The following is a 19414-nucleotide window of genomic DNA, read 5'->3' on the forward strand; positions in this document are numbered from 1 at the left end:
GGCCAGACTGGGGCACGACATCAGGAGTGAGAGTTCTTCAGTGCGGAGGGGGAGAACAGATCTGTGTGTGGAGGGTACACCCAGGTGGAGGTGAGCATGGCCAGAAAGAACAGGCTAAAAATGATGCTTTAGGTTTCTACAGGGGCAGTCGAGCACTGCAAAAGGCTTTGGTTTGTTTTTTCCCTGGATGAATGAATGAGGAACATGGGCATTCTGTAAAAATGTCTTTTAATATTTGAAACTGTAGTGCATGCTTGGGTATTTCAAAAAGCCTCACTGTGTATGGTAGGCGCTAACAGTTCACACACAAGGGAGGCGTATTTGATTATCTTGTGTCACAGACTTCATGTAGCAACAAGAATGCTTGATTGTGAGATCAGCTTCATGGTTGGAGTGTTTTCAGCTCTGTCTAGCAGCTGTACAGTGATTATGCCTTTTGCTATTTTTGGTTTTCTTTGAATTTTTAGCTCTTCAGCAGACACAAGAGTGGAATTAATATTTGCTCTGGAACAGGGGAGTTCCCTAGGCACCACATGGGTACTGGGGGAACCAGTGATCCAGCTGCCACTGCTGCTTGGTGTCAGTGTCACCTCAGAGAAGGATGGTATCCATTTCTAACTGGAGGTGCTGATGGATCTTGTGACCATAATGGTTTTCTGCTAAGCTCCTGCCTAAGAGGACAGAAACTGTTGTAAGAGCTCAGGCCTGGCATCTGGTTTGGGTCAGGGTTGCTCTGCTCTCTTGGGAGACAGCTGGTTTGTGGGGAGTGTGATGGAGCAGTTAATGCTGAAAGATGGCATTGCTCAGTGCAGGTTACATGTAGATGTAGCTGCAGAACACGGGTTATGGGAGGGCAGTCCACGGGGGTATTGCAATTCCAGTGCGTATCTGTAAGATACCCGGTGTTTCCAAAGCAAAGCAGGGGTGGACGTAATGCTGGAAGTGCAAGGTGAATGTGTAAAGGTGCTGGGCAATCTCTGCATTGAAAAATGATAGTCTGCAGTTCTCATAGTCCAGCAGAATGCCAATCCTTCGCGGGGGAATAGTAATTCTGATGTCTGGTGTCATCCCACTGTGCAGGAATTCATACTTGTGCCTGTAGGCAAGAAACAGACAAAACCTGAGTGTACCCTGGCTGTGAGCTCAGGCGTGTTCCAGGGTACGCTTCCTGCTCCCAGTCCCAGCCCTCCTTGTGCCCTGTGGTTACTGCCCCAGTCCCACCCGCTAAATGACGTTTCTGGCTGCTTTTCCTGCAAGACCCTGCTCAGCCAGGGTGGTGTCGATGGGGAAGTTTGTATTTGTGCTCGTTTACTAGAGAGTGACGTCTTCTGATTGTGATTCCTGGACTGTGGATTACCAGCGGCCAGGAAGGTGCTCTAAGTAAGCAGCTTTGTCATGAGGGCAGCCCTTTTCTTCACTGTGTAGTCACTGTTGGAGTAATGCTGAGGTCCTTTAACAGTTACTCAAACAGCTCTCCCTAGTGTGGCACGCCGCAACCAAAAATATGAGACTTCTATGGGAACGTGTGCTTTCTGAGCAGAAATGAGAAGATATGTTCAGCTCAAGTGAGTTATCTGGCATTTCATAAGGGCCAGCTTCTTCACTAACCACCTCCTCCACCCACATCACTCAAACCTGCGAAAATTTCCCTGCAGAAATGGATATGACAGTGACTCAAACTGAGCGATGGCCCAGCTCCCTTTTCTCTCTGAAGTCCATGCTCATTGCTCCAGAAGAATGAAATCAAACCTCAATGTACCTCTGAGCTCAACACAGCAAGGAAGTCAAATTAGCCTGCCCGCGGTGTATGGGAGAGTCATTAGCTTCAGTGGGTTTGGTCTCCCTCATTAAGCAGCGTTTCTTGCTGTGTGGGAGGCGGATGCCAGCGCTGCTGAGGACTCTGGCGGTGCAGCAGGCCAACTGCTGGGGAGTGAGAGCAGCAGGCGCCTGGGGAGGAGCGTGTGCTCCAGCCAACTGAGCGGCATTAAAACCTCCTCGTGTACCAGCAGGCAGAGGACAGGCAGGTGTGGGCCCGTGCCACACCGTCCTTACCATTTACTGACTCTGCGTGTTCAAGGGGAGCCAGCAGCACCCCCGGCAACCCCTGCAGGCTGAGCCATTCAGACAGGCAGTAGGCAATACTCGGTGATGCCTGGGGGCGTGACTTGTTTTCTTGCTCCTGGATGCTTCACAGGGTGCCCAGATCTCAGGTGGGAGTCAAAGGCATACAATACAGGGGTGTCTGGGGGAGAGCCAGCAGGTTCAGCTGAGGTGCAAGGGGAGCTGTGGCAGTTCTGCATGCAGGTGTGGCTGTTGGGTACCTCCAGAGGTAGGAGAGAGGTAACAACAGTTGCATACAACTGGTTTAGCCAGATACATCGTTTCTAGGTTACATTAATTTATTATTCTCTGTCCTCCCACTGGGATTTCGGTGACCTAAAACAAGGCCTTTACAGCTAACTTCTGTAATACAGATTTTATTCATATTTGCTCCTGGGACTGCCTATTTCAGTGTGAGAATGTCATTAAGCGGGAGGATTTGCTTAAAGGTTCCAGTACCCTTCCAACACCAGTTCACAGTATCAACAGTGGAATGTCAGAGGCCCCTGGTTAAGTGCTTGATCTGGGCTTTGATATAAAATCTCTGGCTGCCCCCTGCAAGTAGGAGCTCTCTGCGGCTCTGCCTGCAGGTGTACATGTAGGAGGTGTTCCTGTTGGAGACCTGTAGCCTCCACAGCCCTTACCTCGATGGTGTGATGATATGCCTCATGCACCAGGATGAGTTGTTTGCCCCCAGATAACCATGTCTTGGAGTGTTTTCAAAAGCCACGCCGATTCTGTACTCTGTATCTTCCTCAGCTTCCACCTCCCAGTAATGCTTTCCTGGAAATGGGATCAGACTGCCCAAGATCCCAATACACCTGTGGGAGACAGGAATATGGCTTTGGCAGGGACTCTGCAGTGCTATTTGCAATGGTTAGGTACTTAATGTACCTGGACATTACATCTCAGTAAACAAAGGCCACTTCTGCTGTCTCCTTAGCAGTACAGCCTGGGGTTTTGACTACAACAAAATCCACGTGCTGAGGACCTGACAAAACCTGCAGGTGTCTTTGTGATACCTACCCTGTTTATGCCTGTGGGTAGCTTTGTATAAACGAGTGCCCTGGGTGCTTTCAGGAATAGGGGGAACAACAGCATCCTATGCTGCCTGGGCTTTCTGGAAGAGTTATGACTCGCTAGAAAAGAGAGTGCTCTGGTGAACCCCAGCAGATTTTGTATTTTCTTCCCAAACAGCCCAGAGCTTTAAATGTCACTCACCATCAGGAATTGAGTACTGTAACAGAATGAAACTCCTGGGGCAGTTGGGGAGGAGGAGACCTGCCTATGCTGTGTTTGGAGAGACCAGCAAGAATTGAACATGGTAGGAGAGCTTAAAATATGCTTAGATACCTGGGCCATGAAAAGTTTTAACACTAGGCTGTGGTTCCTAGCCTTTATGATAATGGGAACCATGTAGAAGATAACTCTTTAAAAAGATGTGTAGGAGAGACAGACAAAGACAATATACCACAGAGACACCCAGTCTGAGTCAAAGCAGCTGGATGCTTTGAAGATGCAAGTCTGCAAAAACACAGGTTCTGTAGCAAGAAAGTTGGGCTAAATAACCCACACCAAATGCTGCTGAAACACCCTAATTTGATTTAAGAGGGCAACATAAATCCTGTAAAACTACACCCCAGCTTTTCCTCAGGAAAAGTATACTGTGTATGTCATGGCTTCATGGCTTCATCACAGGAGATAGCAGGTTTCAAAATACACCTTCAGTTTTGGATGGGGAGTCACACACACCCTGTATGTTTCTGTGGTAGGGTTGTCTAAAGTTGTAAATTACAAAGGCAAAGGATGTTGCTGGCAGACACTCAGCTCCTGTACCCCTGGGGAATGCTGCGCAAGAGCTGCACTCAGCATTTGGAGGGCCTGATGTGCAAGGACGGGCGTGCACAGCAAGATAGCTGTACTCTGCGCCACCTCAGCAGCAATCACTTAAAGCAAGTGTACAGTTCATTGCCAGTGCATGTAGATGTCTTGGGAATAGCTTGAAGGCTGCTGAAATCAGGACTCAGAGAGGCTGTGTGTTGCTACAGCTTGAGAAGGAAAAGGAATGATAAAAAATGGATGGGTAAACATCTGTGAACAAAATATTACCATCGTAATGAGAGTTGCAAAGCCACTAAGGCAAACCTGAGTCAGACCATAGGAGCTGCTGTGGTTAGGAAACACATTAGCCTTTCAGAGATCACACAAACTGCACTCAGAAGAGTTTGCAATGTAATTTCCTTGTAGCGTGCGTGTTAGTCATTTGAGCCTGGGAGCTTTTTCAGCATGAAAGAGGGTTCTGAAAGTTCACAGTGGCATCAAAAACTCAGCCTCAGAGTTCAGAATGAGATGAGTGCCAGCTCTGGCTGTTTATGTGAAACATAAAAGCACCCTGTGTGAAGTGGGATGAAATCCCATTTAGGCTTATCACGGTGACTTTAATGAAGAGAATCATCTACCTTCTGGCTCTTTTCTGTTGAGGCCTTTAGTAACATTGCATTTCCATGGAGGGACTAAGTTGTGGGCTTGTATTATTCTGTGCCTGCAAATGCCTGTCCTGGTTATATGCTGTCTCCATGGTTCTGACCAGAAACATGCATTTCAGCAAACTAAATCTTATTTCAAAGGCAAAGGGCCTAATGTTTTTTTGAAAGTAAAATCAGTAGGCCCAAATAGTATCAGCTAAATCTTTCAGCAAGAGGTAAGTATTCAGATCCCCCTTCTTTCCTTAGCATTTGCTTTGGCACTTAAATACCTGCTCAAATTCAGCTCAATGTGCCAAACATGCGTAAGCAGGTCTGTACGTAATTGTGGCTGGCTGCATCTGTAATCCTCTTTATGAACTTGCGTTAACTTCCAAGTGATGATTAAGTTCCAAAGAGCAGCTAGAGAGAGATTTAAACTCACAAAATCAATGAGAGCTGCTGAAAGCCCCATCACACACTTCCTGGCATCTATTTAAAAAAAACCCCAAAAGACCAACTGTGCTTTGAACTACACAAGCCTCTTTCAAAGAAAAGGGTCAGGTGCCCAAAGCACCAATAGGGGTTTTTTCCTATTCTGTAGTATTTGCTGTAGTGAACAGATTTCACATAGTGTTTGGTGGTTTCCATTGGGCAGAGCTGTATAAAAACAGCCCCCAAATCTCCACGTGTGAAACTGAGACCAAGAAAGGATGGGCAGAGCCTCCTGCACATTCTGTGCAAGGCTCTATCACCTTGGCAGCTTGCAGAGGAAGGGGCAGGAGAGAGGGAGCAAGAGCCAGCAGAGAGGAGCAGCTCCTCAGATCTTGGAAGTGTGCAAGTGATGGATCACTGTAATTAAAAGAGAACCTAATAACCCTCCTTTTTTTTTTTTTTTAATCCCACTAGTGCTTTATTAAGAGTATATGGTGTTTGATTTATTTTTTTTCTTGTGACATTTTTCTAGGAGTTTTGGGCTCTGTAAAGAATTAAATGGGAAGAAAGTTTTGGAATTTAATAGAAGTCAGTGCACACATCATACAAATGGAGATGTTGTAGATAATATGTATTAGTCACCCTAGAAATTCTCAGAAAAGAGCAAGCATGGCACAAGGAGTTCAGTAATGATGCTCAGGAGCAATAACCCCACTGAAACTATGGGGCCTGGACAAATGGATATGGAATTTTACTCTCCAAGAAACTATGGGGAAAGCCTACCATTCAAACTGAATAGTTGTCTTAGGAGCCCAACTTGAAATACCTTAAAATAAATCTGATTTTTGAGTAATCAGATGAGTAATCCATATTTTAAAAGGACCAACAAAGATGTTTGCAGTTGTCTAAAACTGAAGACAACCATAGTCACTTATGCAAAAACCAAGATGGAAAAAACCCACTATACATTATACACACACATACAGTCTGAAAGTTTTAGCTGGTTGTTGCCTGGTTTGAAGGTGAGAGCTGCAATGCCAGCAGTGGATTTACATTCAAGGTAGGGGTGTGCTGTGGGCAAAGCAGCCACAAACCACATGCATTAGTTGCAGCTGAAGTTCTTCTGTATACCTTGTAAAGCTGTTATCATAGACGGGCAGATCACACTCTGGGTTTTCCAGTTCGTCACATGCAATTGTAAATCCATCATCTAGAATCGCCAGTAAAGGATGGGCTGTATCCTCGTTAAGGCAGAAGTAGGTGCCTGCAAGAGAGAATGCAACTCCTTATGGCATTAGGATTTGCAGCAAGGGTGTGGTGAAACGTTGTTTGGATCCACAAAAAGATTAACCAGTGCTCTGGAAGGCATTTGTGGCTGACACTGAAAGGACAAGGTTGTCCATTTGGAATTTTTCAGATAGATTGGTGTTTTACAGACTAACACTATTTAGTTACAGCCTTGTGAAAAGCAGGAAAAGGGCCTTAACCTGGTTTTGAACCCAGCCAGGGCGCAAAGCTGCAGGCATTGCACAGGGAGTAGCTATTCACACATGAGGGGTCCACCCTGCAATGGACTGTCTGATTTCAAGACATCTTCCTCAGAGCTGAAGTAATCTATTTTTAATCACTGAAAGGAGAAAAAGGGCTTAAAGGCCTCTCCATGGCTTCACTCTTCCACATGAATGCTGGGCACAGTTTGAAAGGAAGGGATGTCTACAAAGGTAGAGCAGCATCCCTCATTCTTCAGCACCTCCTCATCAGATCAGCCCTCAGAGGGGTAAGTCAGCTAAGGCAGCCCAGGATAAAAGTACTTCTGCCTTTCTCCCTTTAGAGACTTCACAAAGCAGGTCTGATGCACTGCGCTCTGATGAGCAGCCACGTGCGTCACAGCTGCTGTTTGTAGTTGGTGTTTGTGAATCCACCTCAGTAAGTAAGAATCAAAGGTCATTCCCAGTGTTGGAGGTGAGCGCTTGCAGCTGACAGATCAATTTGCATCAGCTGTTTGCATAATGTAGACTCAGAGAAGATAAATCTCTCCATGCTAATCCCAAATGAAATCATGATAATCAAACTGCAAGTTACTTCAATGCAAATACAATACAAACAGTGACAGGGCAATTACAGGCATGTGCTGCTGAAAACAAACACATGCTGTGCAAGCAGAATTGGCAAATTTCAAATACTGAGTTTGATTTAAGCAGTTGAAATACACACAAACAATGGTAACACAATGACAGTCTTCCTCTCCAGGGATTGAAGAATGACCATTCCTTTTCCGTGGTGTCACTGATGTGTAGCAGACAAGTTTCTTACCGTAGCCTTTCGCAGATTAATGGGTGTGTGGTCAGCTTGCTGAATAAGCACAATTTGCAAATCTCTCACAGAAGGTAAGGGCAGAAGAGACACAGGTATGGTGTGAATGCATCTGTGAGTGATGTGGGAGCTTTGAGACACCCCAGTGAAGTTGCAGTGTCATTATAGCAGTGGTGAAGATGAAAGCAGGTGTCTGCCTATAAGTCATTAAAACGAGCTTTGATTAGATGGTTGGAAGGGGAAAGAGCTTCCAACTTCCCTTTGGGGGAGAACGTTAATCCTTGCCCAGTGTGGCACTGAGAACAGAGATAATAATGCCATGTCAGTTACCAAAAGCAAAGCTTCCAGCTGAAAGCTGGACTGCCTTTTTCCTGACGAATAAAGGGAACCAGCCCTCAGAGCCTCCCCAGCCAAGCTGGAGACGTTCTAATATATACTGAGGAAGATTTTTGCGTATCCAAATGACTCTGGAAAGTGCTGACTGACTGTCTCAGCCATGCTTTCCAGCAGGCAGTATCATTACAAGGTAATCTCTGAAGTAAAGTAAAATCACACTACAACTTTCTTCATTGGTGTGTCAGTACTTGGCAAGCTGGAAACATCTGGGGGTGTTGGGTGGATACTGTCTTTTAAAATGTTTAGAAATTAGTAACCTTCAAGTATCAAATGTACTGGACAGAAATATTTTTAAATTACAGAGCTAAAGCAATGCACTTACTGTTACAAAAAGTGGGGTTTTTTCATTCCTAAAAGGTTACCAGGTGTGTAATTAGATGGAGGAGATTAGGACCTGATCCAGAGGCCATCGAAACCCGCAGGAATCCTTCTGCTGAGACAATAGATGCTACAATAGGCTGGCGGAGTTGTTCCGAGCTGTACAGTACCTGTGGTGTGTATCAGGACAGGTTCACTTCTTTCACTGGAACCACCCAGGTTTAAGGCTCTAACACAGATGCGATAGCTTTGCATTGGCTGGAGGTGAATTAGGACTTCACAGTTAGGAATCCCAACAATAGATCTACAGAAAATAAATCCATGGAAAATGATAGGGTAGAGAACAAAGGTAGGCCTTTGAGACTATTTTTCTGAACAACAAAGAAGAAATTACACCATCAGCTTCTCTTGTAACCCATCAACAACACTTTACCTTGAGCAGTTGTCAATAGCAGGGGCAAGAGACACTCTGTGACAGACTATGCAGATTTTTACATTCGGTTCTGCCTTTTTCCCATACCCTGTATGGTCATTTTCAATTAACATTTATACAATTAATTTTACTAAGAGGAATGTTTATAAAGGTGAATTCACCAAAGGGTCATGGGTCCTTTCTTAGTGTTGCCTGATGTCACATGACTTGAAATGGTTTCATCTCTACAAGTCATGGAATCAATAGATCAGTGACTCACTCAGTAATAATATTGCCATTTTCTTCATCTGTCAGCTTGGACAATTCAACCATGTAAGAATCAACAGGGTTAACGTCTCTAGATTCCCAGCAGACCAGTGCTGCATTTTCACAGCTTCGGATCTTTTTACTCTTTATGGTAGGTGGTGAAGGAGCTAAAAAGTAGACAAAAGAACAATTCTAAGCTTTTGTTTGAAGATGTTTGCAACAAACATGCTTTGAAGACTTAAAAAATAAAAGAAAGTTGTTTACTAATACTACATAGTTAAAGAAACCTGCTTCCCTAATGGACAATAAACAGCAGGTAGGGCGATTAACAGTACTATTCAAAGACTTAATTTGGACTATAAAGGTCCCAAGATAATTAACCAGAGAAGTAACATGCATAGAGACTGATTATACAACCGTTTTCTTTCTGTCATTGGTTTTATCTTTATCATAAAGGTGCATCTCTTCTCTGCTCTAAGATGTCACAGACATCTGGAATGAGCGCTTGAAGGTTTCACTCTGACTTGCTCAATTTGATGTCAGGGTTTCACAAAATGTGCTTGACTGAACTGTTGTTACAAAGGGCAGCATAGCAGATGAATCCACAAAATACCAACAGGCCAGTAAAAGGAGGGCTAGCAGCCACCTGGCAGAACTGGGAGACATGAGCCTTATTCCCAGCTCTTTCACATGTTTGCATTTAAATAAGTTATTTTGTCTCTGTGCTTCTGTTTCTTCCACCCTAAAACAGGGACAATTGGCCTCATAGCTCTCCAAATAAAAGTAGGAAACTCCCATGCAGTCATTAGACTTATATCAGAAGAAACAAAATGCCTAAAAAGCATTAGTGGCAAAAAATTCAGAGATAACTGTGTATTTCACTACGAAGCTCACATAGCTGTATGAATAAAATATTTTTACCTGTTACATAAACTGCTCTTTCACTTGGTGGACTGATACCAGAGGCATTTAAAGCACTGACCCAAAATTCATATTGTGTATTCGGCAACAAATTAGTGATGGTGCAGTATGTTTCTTTGACTTTTAGGGTATGCTCTGAAATGAAAACAACAAAGCATTTGCAGTCCTTTACACAGTTACCCACTCTTCCCCAAAGCTGCTTCAAATAATGGAGTTGAGATGCATTGTTTTGTGTGCTGAGTTCCACAGAGCTCCTTGTGCTCCATACCCTTTGATTAGCTGTCAGGCTGTTTCACCATGCCTTCCTCTAAGGAGGCATAAATCAGATAATGCATCAGCTTCCAAAGGAACCACATCACTCAGAAAAAAAAAACAGAAAGAAAGGTCACCCACCTGACACTGAATTTTTTCTAAAAAGATCCTGCATGTTCCCACTCCAGGGATGCTGTCTGGTCAGCTCACCCCAGCAGTGGAACAACAGATGAAACTATTTCACTACTCATTTCTCATTCTTCTTATAAAAATTGGATAGGTTCTGCTTTTCTTTCTGAACTGGCCATTCGGCACTCTACGGGCTTCCAGTTTTGCTGGAGAAGTGACTGGGTGTTTTCAATAAAAGGTTCTGCAAGAATATTATTAGCAAAGGCAGTTTTGTGTTTTGTCACAAGGCTGGAACATATTAGAATGGTTCTCTGGTTCTTTTTTTTTTTTTTTTTTTTGTGCATGTGGGTGATGGGGAATTACAGCCTATTATTAGTACTGAGATAAACTGTAAAATGACTGTGGGGGTTTCAGTGGGCATGCCAATAATATGATGATCTGCTCTCCAAAAATATTGTGCTTTGCAGTGGGTGCAGCGCATGTGTGTCTAGCACAGTGCCCACCCTTCAGGAAAGGAAATGCTACTGCTGAGACCTGACTTCATCCACTGTTCCCTTCCCACTCCTGCTATCCCAGCTGCTGCCCCATCCTGTCTTTGCTCCTGTGATGGGTCCTGCTGCAGCCAGCAGCATGGCAGACCTGGCAGGGGAAAAGCAACAAAGCCAGAGGCAGGAAATGGGATGGCAGATATGACAGCAGAGAGAGTGCACAGAAAGTGCACTGGTTGCCACAGCAAGTCCAGAGGGACTGTGGAACCAGCTGGTTTTGCCAGTGGAGGGCTAAGGTGTCCCCTTGGGTCCAGGCCTCCTTACCTGCTTGTTCACCATTGTGCCCCTCGTTGCTCACTGGTTTATAGCACAGTTGGTAGCACTCAACAGTGTCATCTGAGAAGAGGCCCCAACAAACTCTCAGTGAGGTGCCAGTTGCTGCATTGGGAGCCTGAGGACTGATCACAGGGGCACAAGGAGCTGCAGAGGGCAAAACAGGTCAGTTTTTGAATATATAAGCATGGTATGTTGTTCACAGGCAAACACCTCTCCTCTCACAAAGGCGTTTGCACAAAGCCTAGGCACTGAGTAGGGTCATATTCCTCCCACATGGAGAAAAGTTAGAACCTGACCCTGTAAATAGTTGCAGATAACAATCCGGTCACTGATGTATGAACTGGTCTTGCTTCAGATCAAAATCAAAATGACAAAATACATAAGCCTCAGCCTAACCCTTCCCTGTAAACTTGGCCTCCCCTGCCTCTGAGGGCTGGTGTTCCCCAGCCAGCTAGTACAGCCCTGCAGGAGCAAACTGACACACACAGCACTGCCACGGACCAGCCCAGGGCTGAGGAGCCTCTGGAGGAAAGGTGAGGGAAAAGCTCTACAACATGGGGTTAGTGGCACGAGCAAACAAGTAGCAAATGCTATTTTCCTTTAAGAAAACACAATGGATGGGCATAACAAATGCATATTGTTCTTTCTGACCATTTGTGGTGTGCCAGAAAAGATATAAAATATTGAGTATTTTTATTTTTTTAATTATTAGAAATTTGTTTGGGTTTTGCTCTGTTTCCTGTGGATAACAGGAAAAATGTTTGCTAAATAGCAGAGGAACAAGCGACTGAAATCTGGTTATCAGGAGAAGCTGTGCAGGTTGTTTAAAGCAGTCTGGTGTGCCTCTCTACTGTGTTCAAGCAACTACAAGGTAAGCCAAGTTATCAGCAACTTAGCATGCCTGTCCCCTCAACAGAAAGGGGTAGTCTTTGTGAGTCTTCTAGGAAATCATCCAGCAAAGGCAGGGAAGGCCAAATGTGACAGTTCTGGTAATTTTATACTGAAAACAATTGGAAAAAAAATATCCAAAATTAACTTCCAGTGTCTTTGTATATATAGGCAAAAAAACCCCAACAAAAAAATAGAGGAAAAACTAGGGAGAAGCTAATTCTATGTTTGCAGTTCTCTTTTAAAAGAAGTAATGGACTTCTGTTTCATACATATCTTTAATAAAATGTAAATAGGTTTGAAATAGTTATCAGATAGAAGAGTACCTGGAATACTATTAATGGAGTTCATTAGTTGTTCAACTTCAGAGAAATCTATGACCCGCTCTTCAAAGTCGGGCTGTGTTGAAAGCTTTAAATCCACTTCTTCCTTTAAGAATTCTTCCAGCCTGTAATTGTAGAAAAAAATATATATGTCTAATTGGAAGTACCATAGTGTTGGAGATACCTTTCTATGATACCTATTGGTTAGAGGAAGAGAACAGCAAATGCTAAAATAACACCTATTTCCTTAAAATAATGTTTTCATAGTTGTACAGAGCTCAGCCTCCCCATGCCCTTTGCTTGGAGATACACTGCCATACACCAGAGCAGTGCTCCAAGGTGCCAAAAGAGCTGGATGCTGGTGGGACTGAGGGACCACGCCTTGTGTGCCCTGCTCGTGTGGCACTGGCTGCAGCACACCGTGCTCCCACTGAGCAGGGGACTGAGATTTCCCCAGCTCCCCTCTGTGGGAAGCAAGCTATACCTCTGTGACTTTCATGATTTGAATTTGTGACTATTACTCATTCAGGACTTTGTGGTTTAGGTGGTGTAAATTTGAAACAAAGGGGTACCTTTTCTCTGTGTTTTCATAAACGATGGCAGTCAATTTAAATGTATATTTTTCACAGTTGATTTAGTGTGCCTTACAACTTCTTCCAACTGCTCCAAGATCTTTCAGTATCTGTTTTGAGCTCCCACAGCTTGACTTTCTACCTCTCTATATTAACACATAAATAAGCCTGTTACTAATCTCTTTAGGGAGCTTGGTTTTAGTCAGGTTTGTATCCAGAGCATTTCTTTCAAGATCTTTAGCAATCCTATTTCTCAGTCACTGGAATTAGTTCCTTATGACTAAGCTGAAAACAGTGATTTATTCATGCTCTAACTCTCCCTTTGGGTTTTTGAAATTGGCTCAAAACTACTTCTGAGTGTTAAACTTATTAGAGCAACTTTTCCTGCTGCAGTCTAAAACAAAAATACTAAAGATTTTGATAGCTCTGGTATCTTAGATAATGTTTATGTGCCTGAACAGAGCCTAGAACATGCAAGTATCTCCAATAACAGGTCCAATTACGAGGAATAAATGTGACAAAATCCCAGACTGTGGTACTACCTGTCAACCATGGTTACTGCTGCCTGTAGAAAAAAAAAAAAAAAGAGTGTTAAAGACAGAAAAGATACATTTCTTGCATTAGTCCAGACTACATCATGATGTTGACCTATCTGACATAAATTGTCCCAAATGCAGCCCTTAGAGTGAACTGATTTGCTCTCACCCAGCTCTGAGAACAAAACTGTGCCTGTCTATTCAAATGGACAGATCTTGGCTGAACATACAGTAAGATAATGTGCAATATCAGGCACTGATCAGTGTGTCTACCCATCTAGACTCTAAACTGTATCCTTCCTCAGTTGTCCAAAGTGCCAACAGGTCCTTCACAAACAGAAACCAGCAACAGCTGGGGAAAAAAACTGAGTGAAATTATCTGCACTACAGGAAATCTTGCACGTTACTGGAAGATAGACAGACAGTCCCTGGTGAAACCTAAACAGCTGAGCTCTCATGACTAAGAACTATTCACTTCTTGGGTGAATAATGGTTCCTAGGGGTGATGTAAAACTGTTTATGAGCTAAGGAGAAAATAAGATTATTCCAGAGATGCAGAGGAACAGGAAAAGTCAGCTCATGCAAAGAACTCAGGAGGTTGGAGTGACACAGCAAACTGATCCACTGGAGCAGACTGGAGGTGTTAGGAGATTTGTTTACTGTCCAGTTCAGAAGTTACTGTGGCTGTGCTCCCACCCACGTGAGTCACAGGACAGCTCAGATTAGAGCAATCACTCATCAGCAGTGAAAATTCTAATTTTCTTCCAATTATTTTTCTACCTGCTAAAGAAAAATAACTTCTTGACACCTCCTCAACAGTGGGATTCATCCATCACTTTGCAGGAGCTCCTGATCTATTTCATTTAGAGCCTCCTGTTCAGCTGAACTTTCCAACAAAATGAGCAAGAAAAAGAAACATCTTCCAAAGTGGTTGCATCAGCCTGCCTGCTGTGAGCCCGGAATAGAGCAAGAGAGCTGAGCCTGCATGAGGCAGTGAACACTAAGTGCTTCCAGAGTTTCCCGAGATAAGCTTTTTAGAGAGATATCTTCTCTCTGAACCCCAGTGAGACTCACAAATCCTTGAGCATCCAAGTTACAAACTTCTGCTGCTACTACTGCATTTTGGCCCCATTGTGTTGCTCCAGTAAGTCAACGCCACCACACCAAGCACCTGCAGCAGTGACAGCACCATGGACCAAACACCCCAAATGCTCTCTAGCAATAAAGCCACTTGGGACTTTCTAGCTGGAGACTACTTGCAAGCAGCAAGGGGCCGTGCCAGTTAAAACTCTTTACCTTCATAAAACTGGCTTTGTCATTTTCCAGGTATAGCTCCTGGGTTGCATCTGTCAGCTCCTTGCAGGTGTCGAGATGTTCCCCACAATGGACCAGCTGCCCATATAGAGCTTCCAGCTTCTGCCTCTTCTCTTCCCCCAGTGCTTCCAACTGTTCTTCGTACTTCTGAGCAAGCACTTGCACTGCATCATTGTAATGCACCTCGAAATTCTGCTCCTGCCTCCCAAAGTTTTCCTGCAAGGCATTTGCGAGTTTGTTCCTTGGTGTCAGGCCTGATCCATAGGTCAGCCAGAGAAAAAATCTTCCTCAGGTCTGTCTAAAATTCTCCTTGCCAGGGAGACAATGCCAGTACACAGACGCTGTAATTTGACTAATTTGCATTTTTAGGGGTTTATTCTAATCATTCACCCCCACTGAGGCACAAGAGAGTGCTGGATTTGGTTCCAGACATAAGAGCATCAGAAATTATAATAAAAACAATGATGCAAGGCAACTGTCTCCAACCTAAGCCCAGGGAGCCCAACTAGGGATATATCCTAGACATAATCTCACAAGTGTTTCCACCAACACAATCAAGCACATCCTTCCATGAGAGAAACCATGGCAACCCAGTGGGATCCATGGATTCGCGCTGGGGGAGCTGAGCAGCTAATGCTGGTATCCTCACTCACTGCTGGAGAAAGCATTAGGAAAGAAGATTTAAGGAGCAGGCAAGTCTTTATTGTCAGCAGCTGCCCACTGCTCAGGCACCAATGTCCTCCTGTGCCACATGCAGCAGAGAAAAGACAGTAGGTGCCCTGAGTTACTGCTTCAGTTTGACTTGCTGCCAGCTGGGCCCCTTCCCCTGAGGCCAAGTTGACATCAGCTGAGAAGGAGCACAACCCTTGAGATGCTGTAGCTCAGTGCAGCTGGTCCAAGGGTTTGCCTGTATCTGGCACTTCTGCAAATGAAACTGAGTGAGCACAAGGGATACACTCTGGATGGACTAGTTAAATCACAGGTCCTTGGCCATTTAAAACTAAGATAACCTGAGTGGGGGCCACATTATTTCTGAAAGCAAGTGTCTGTGCAAATGCTTAATGTGGTTTTACCAGCCCACTTAAAAAAAGTCATTAGGATGACTTTTCCTGAGTACCTCAGTCTAGGCAAACCCCAAGATAACTCTGTGCTCTGTTACTCACCTCATTAACAACAGAACACTGACTGTCAAAACTGTTCTAACCCCAGTACCACAAAGTTAGCCCAAGAAAAAACACCTTACCTCTACAGTGATGAAGATTTCCTCCAAGTGACTGGCAAAGTTTTCCATCTGAGCAATCTGCTCTTCCAACTTGCACATGTTTTTATGAATCTCCTCCTACCAAAACACCCAGTGTGATTCTTAGTATGTCTGAACACTGTTTTAGAGGCACTGCAGTACAATTGTATTACTCTTACCTTTTCACTTTCCACGGCAGTGGAGAGCCGAGCCACTTCGTGATCCTTGTGCTCACCAAACAATTTGTCAAAAGCTCGGATTGGCATCTTGCAGGTAGAACAAAAAACATTTGCCGCTTCCTCCTCCTCACTGACAGCCTGGCTGTTCCACTCATCTGACATGACACTGCTGCTAAGCCCCTCTCTGGACCATATGTGGCTCTCAGTCTCATCCTCTGCTATGGCTTTGCTCTGATCTTCATCTTGAGAAGCCTCGCCAGGAAGTCCCTGTTGCTTTGTGCTTTGACTTTGATCTCTCACTGGAGAGCCACTTTTTGATGCATTATATAGGGAGCCTTGTGATCCTGCTTTTTCTGTGTGAGCAGGTGGCCGTCTGCTCTCCACCATCTCCAGATGTCCTCCAAGAAGCTCAAGCTCTTTTTCTCTATCCTCATCAAGTCCATACATCTTAGCCAACTCTGCAACCTCCCTCTCCAAGTCATATCTAGCTTCTTGTGAGCGTGGAAATTTTTCACTACTCAGTGCAGGTTCCCTTCTTGTATCCCCCCGAGATCTGTCTCCTTGACCAGATAGGTCTTCAGGAAAGATATCAAACCTATCCTTTGATCCATAAAGATCCATGTGATAAAATATCAAGCCTTCAGCCTCAATCTCACTAGACTCTGGGACTGGTGGGGAAGCTGAACGACCAGTTGACTGGTCACTAGTTTCATGCTCTCTTGTGCTGCCAGACCTGAATGACATTGGTATCCTCAAGGAGGCTTTTGAGATGGTTAGTCTCAATCCTGTAAAAGATAAGAAAGATCCTTAGCTACATACTTAGATATCAAGCATGAGTTTTTCTTGCTTAAAAATATATAGATGGAATAGGTTCTGCTGAGGAACACTCAGGGCCTGGAGGTAGGTATGGGAAGACCAAAGCCAGTGGCTTCACTTCCTCAGTGAAGCTTCTGAAGTGAAGCTATGGAAAGCCTATTTTTTTCTCATATCCATACAAAGCACAGCAGAGAGCAGTCTCTGGTGTGCATCCTATGTTTTCTGAGTGGCTCATCTGTGATCCTGATGTCTGATTTCCAAACTGTGGAGTAGTCCTGTCCTCAGCTCAGCACTTAGTGCTGTTCTGTGCAACTGGAGACGGCCTGGTTTGAAGCCTGCTCACCCTTCAGCTCCTGTCTAGTGTTCTTCCTGAACTGTCAGTCAGGCATACTGTAGGATGCCCTCTCTTGTGACCACTGATGCCACATAACACACTAGTCAATGCCCAGAAAAATCCTGGTTTGGATTTTTCAAGTTGCCATTTTTGATACCAAAACTTGAGGTTTCTTTTAACATTACTCTCAGTCCAGGTCTCAGGTCCTTTCTATGAAACGGGGAAAAACAGTGTCCTTCGGGGGTTCTCCTGTGCTGTGAAAATACATATTTTAACATAAATGAAGCTCAGAAAGAAGATCAGTGGTGATCTCCATCATAAAGCACAGAGTAACTAGGAAGCAAGGCAGGTCATTGACCCCTGAATTGAGAGAAGTCAGCTCTGACCTGGAGCTTGCACACTTTGTCCATTCTGTGCAATGAGGGAGGTGTGAAAAGAGCATGTGGATGTTAAATACAAAGCTGTGTGATAAAGCAGATGTACATGGAACAACATTAAAGGTGCAAAGGCAATTTTAATGCTGACTCCCCAAGCCCACTCTTTCCAACCATCTGTATTAACAACAGTACATGAAATAATGTTAGTACAGAGACAGTGCTCTGTCAGAGCTGAAACATCCCTGCAGCCCTCCACAGCATGAACAAAATCACAGCTACAGAACTACTCAGGTCAATTTTATCAGCAGTTTACTACTACAATTAAAAGAGTTCATGCAAAGATTTCAGCTGAATATTAATGAACTACAGTTACATCTAGTCCTACCTAAGTGAAGCATATGAATGCTTTAAAACCACTTTCTCGCAGAAAAAAAGCCAAAAGGTTAGTCAGGCATCAAAGTTATCACAGCTTCTGCAGAAGCTTTCACATGAGCTTTGCTTTCAAACTACTTTTTATGGTCTTTGTAGTTTCAGGTACTTGCTATCACCTCAAATTTATTTCATCAATATTTTACTAATATTCCTGAGGATTACTCAGCTAACAAAGTCAACACAGACAGTGACTTATTAGAAAGCAACTTCCTGAACCCATGAAAAATGCTAACTTACTTCTGACTCTTTGCTTTTATATCAATGACTGAAACAGTCCAGCCTACCGGATCTGTAAGAAAACACACACAGAAGTTCACCATTTGTCTTCTGGCACTGCAGACATGTGTGTGGATTCTACAGCTAACAATATCTTACTATAGACTAAAACACTGAAGTTAGGCAGAAATACTATTTATGCTAAAGGCGATAAAATAAATCATGCAAATTCTAACATATTAAACAGAAAAAAGGTCTTGACACATACCAGAAAATGTTGTCTGGCTCCCGCAAAGACTTTTTTCCCCATAATTATAACAGTAAGGCTTGCTTTAGAAGCTACTGCTAACTAGAAAAGTGAATTAACAAGTATTTCTCCTACCAAAATGAAATTAAATGACATAAATTAAAATGAGCATAATTAAGCTCGTCTGGAACCCTGCTGCCTAAATAAGATTTTCAGATGATTGCTCAGTGTTTGCTCAGTTTACAAGCACAGATACAATTACAGTGAAGAATGTTTAAGTCCGTGACCATCAATTATCGAAAATACATAACAAAGAATGTTACTACCTAAAAACTTGCCTTCTATCTTAAGACGTCATAAATTCTTCTGATAGCTCAGATGGCATCAAACTTCACATTTATTTCCCCTAGTAAAAATTCACACAAAAGCAATTCCCTGCCACCTTCCTATGACTGCAGTTGGAAGACTTATTGCTGTAACCCTAGACCGCCTCTTTGCTCAGATAGGGACATGCCAGCAATGAGCAATGGAACAAATATAGATGTGCCCCGGCTGTCCTTCAGCAGTGTGCTACTTGAGTGTCACCAGGATGAATGTCATACACTGAGAAAAGACACTGAAGGTTGATTCCTGGATCTGAAGTACATGGAACAATTATAGAAAGCCCTCGCTAAAGCCAGAGCACCCTCTCACTTTCTGAGGTGGTATTAATAAACCCTGCAGAGTGCAGTCATTGACTCTAGGTGTGATTTTCAAGGCTGTGGTGTTAGGCAGAGTATCGTGTGTGGGATAGACAGAACATGCATTCTGCACAAACTAGCTCAAATGACTGAACGCATGCTTACAGCATTGCTGCACAATAAATGGAAGTACCTGGTTTGTTCTTGGCAAACATTTAATGGCAAAGTCCTCTCTATTAAATTAGCAGAAGCTTTACTATGGGGTTGTCTGTAATCAAGAACAGATTCTAGAAAAAAATATTAAAATTCAGAAAAAATCAGAACTCATAATGTTGCACACACTTATTATACACATACACACATCCTCACCCTGTATGTGTACTCTAGACCTCTGGAGAGCTGATTATAGTGAAGAAAGCGACCAATGGCCC

General features: G+C 43.7%; 1 protein-coding gene across 6 annotated transcripts; it reads right to left on the bottom strand.

Annotated features, from left to right (window-relative positions):
* Positions 1–211: 211 nt before the first annotated feature.
* On the bottom strand, positions 212–18783 carry FSD2 (fibronectin type III and SPRY domain containing 2). 6 transcript variants are annotated; one of them, XM_074916682.1, is made up of 14 exons: positions 18630–18759; positions 18078–18129; positions 15882–16666; positions 15706–15801; positions 14445–14678; positions 13155–13177; positions 12044–12165; positions 10818–10973; positions 9625–9759; positions 8717–8870; positions 8195–8328; positions 6129–6261; positions 2745–2921; positions 212–1096 (listed from the first exon to the last, which is right to left on the bottom strand). In XM_074916682.1, the coding sequence occupies exons 3-14, from the start codon at positions 16623–16625 to the stop codon at positions 844–846; spliced, it is 2361 nt and encodes a 786-aa protein (XP_074772783.1). In that variant the 5' UTR covers positions 16626–16666; positions 18078–18129; positions 18630–18759; the 3' UTR covers positions 212–843. The 6 variants fall into 6 exon arrangements, with proteins under 6 accessions (XP_074772783.1, XP_074772782.1, XP_074772780.1 ...); XM_074916681.1 differs by having other exon boundaries at positions 18642–18737; XM_074916679.1 differs by lacking the exon at positions 18078–18129 and having other exon boundaries at positions 18630–18783.
* Between the last annotated feature and the right edge of the window lie 631 nt (positions 18784–19414).

Source organism: Athene noctua, chromosome 13, assembly GCF_965140245.1.
Source record: "Athene noctua chromosome 13, bAthNoc1.hap1.1, whole genome shotgun sequence".
Classification (NCBI taxonomy): Eukaryota; Metazoa; Chordata; class Aves; order Strigiformes; family Strigidae; genus Athene; species Athene noctua.

Coding starts and splice junctions, on each gene's coding strand:
- FSD2 (XM_074916679.1), bottom strand. CDS start 16,625: ATGTCATTCAGGTCTGGCAGCACAAGAGAGCATGAAACTAGTGACCAG. Junction 8,329..8,716: donor AATGGCAATATTATTACTGA/GTGAGTCACTGA, acceptor TATTTTCTGTAG/ATCTATTGTTGGGATTCCTA. Junction 2,922..6,128: donor TATGATAACAGCTTTACAAG/GTATACAGAAGA, acceptor TGTCTCCCACAG/GTGTATTGGGATCTTGGGCA.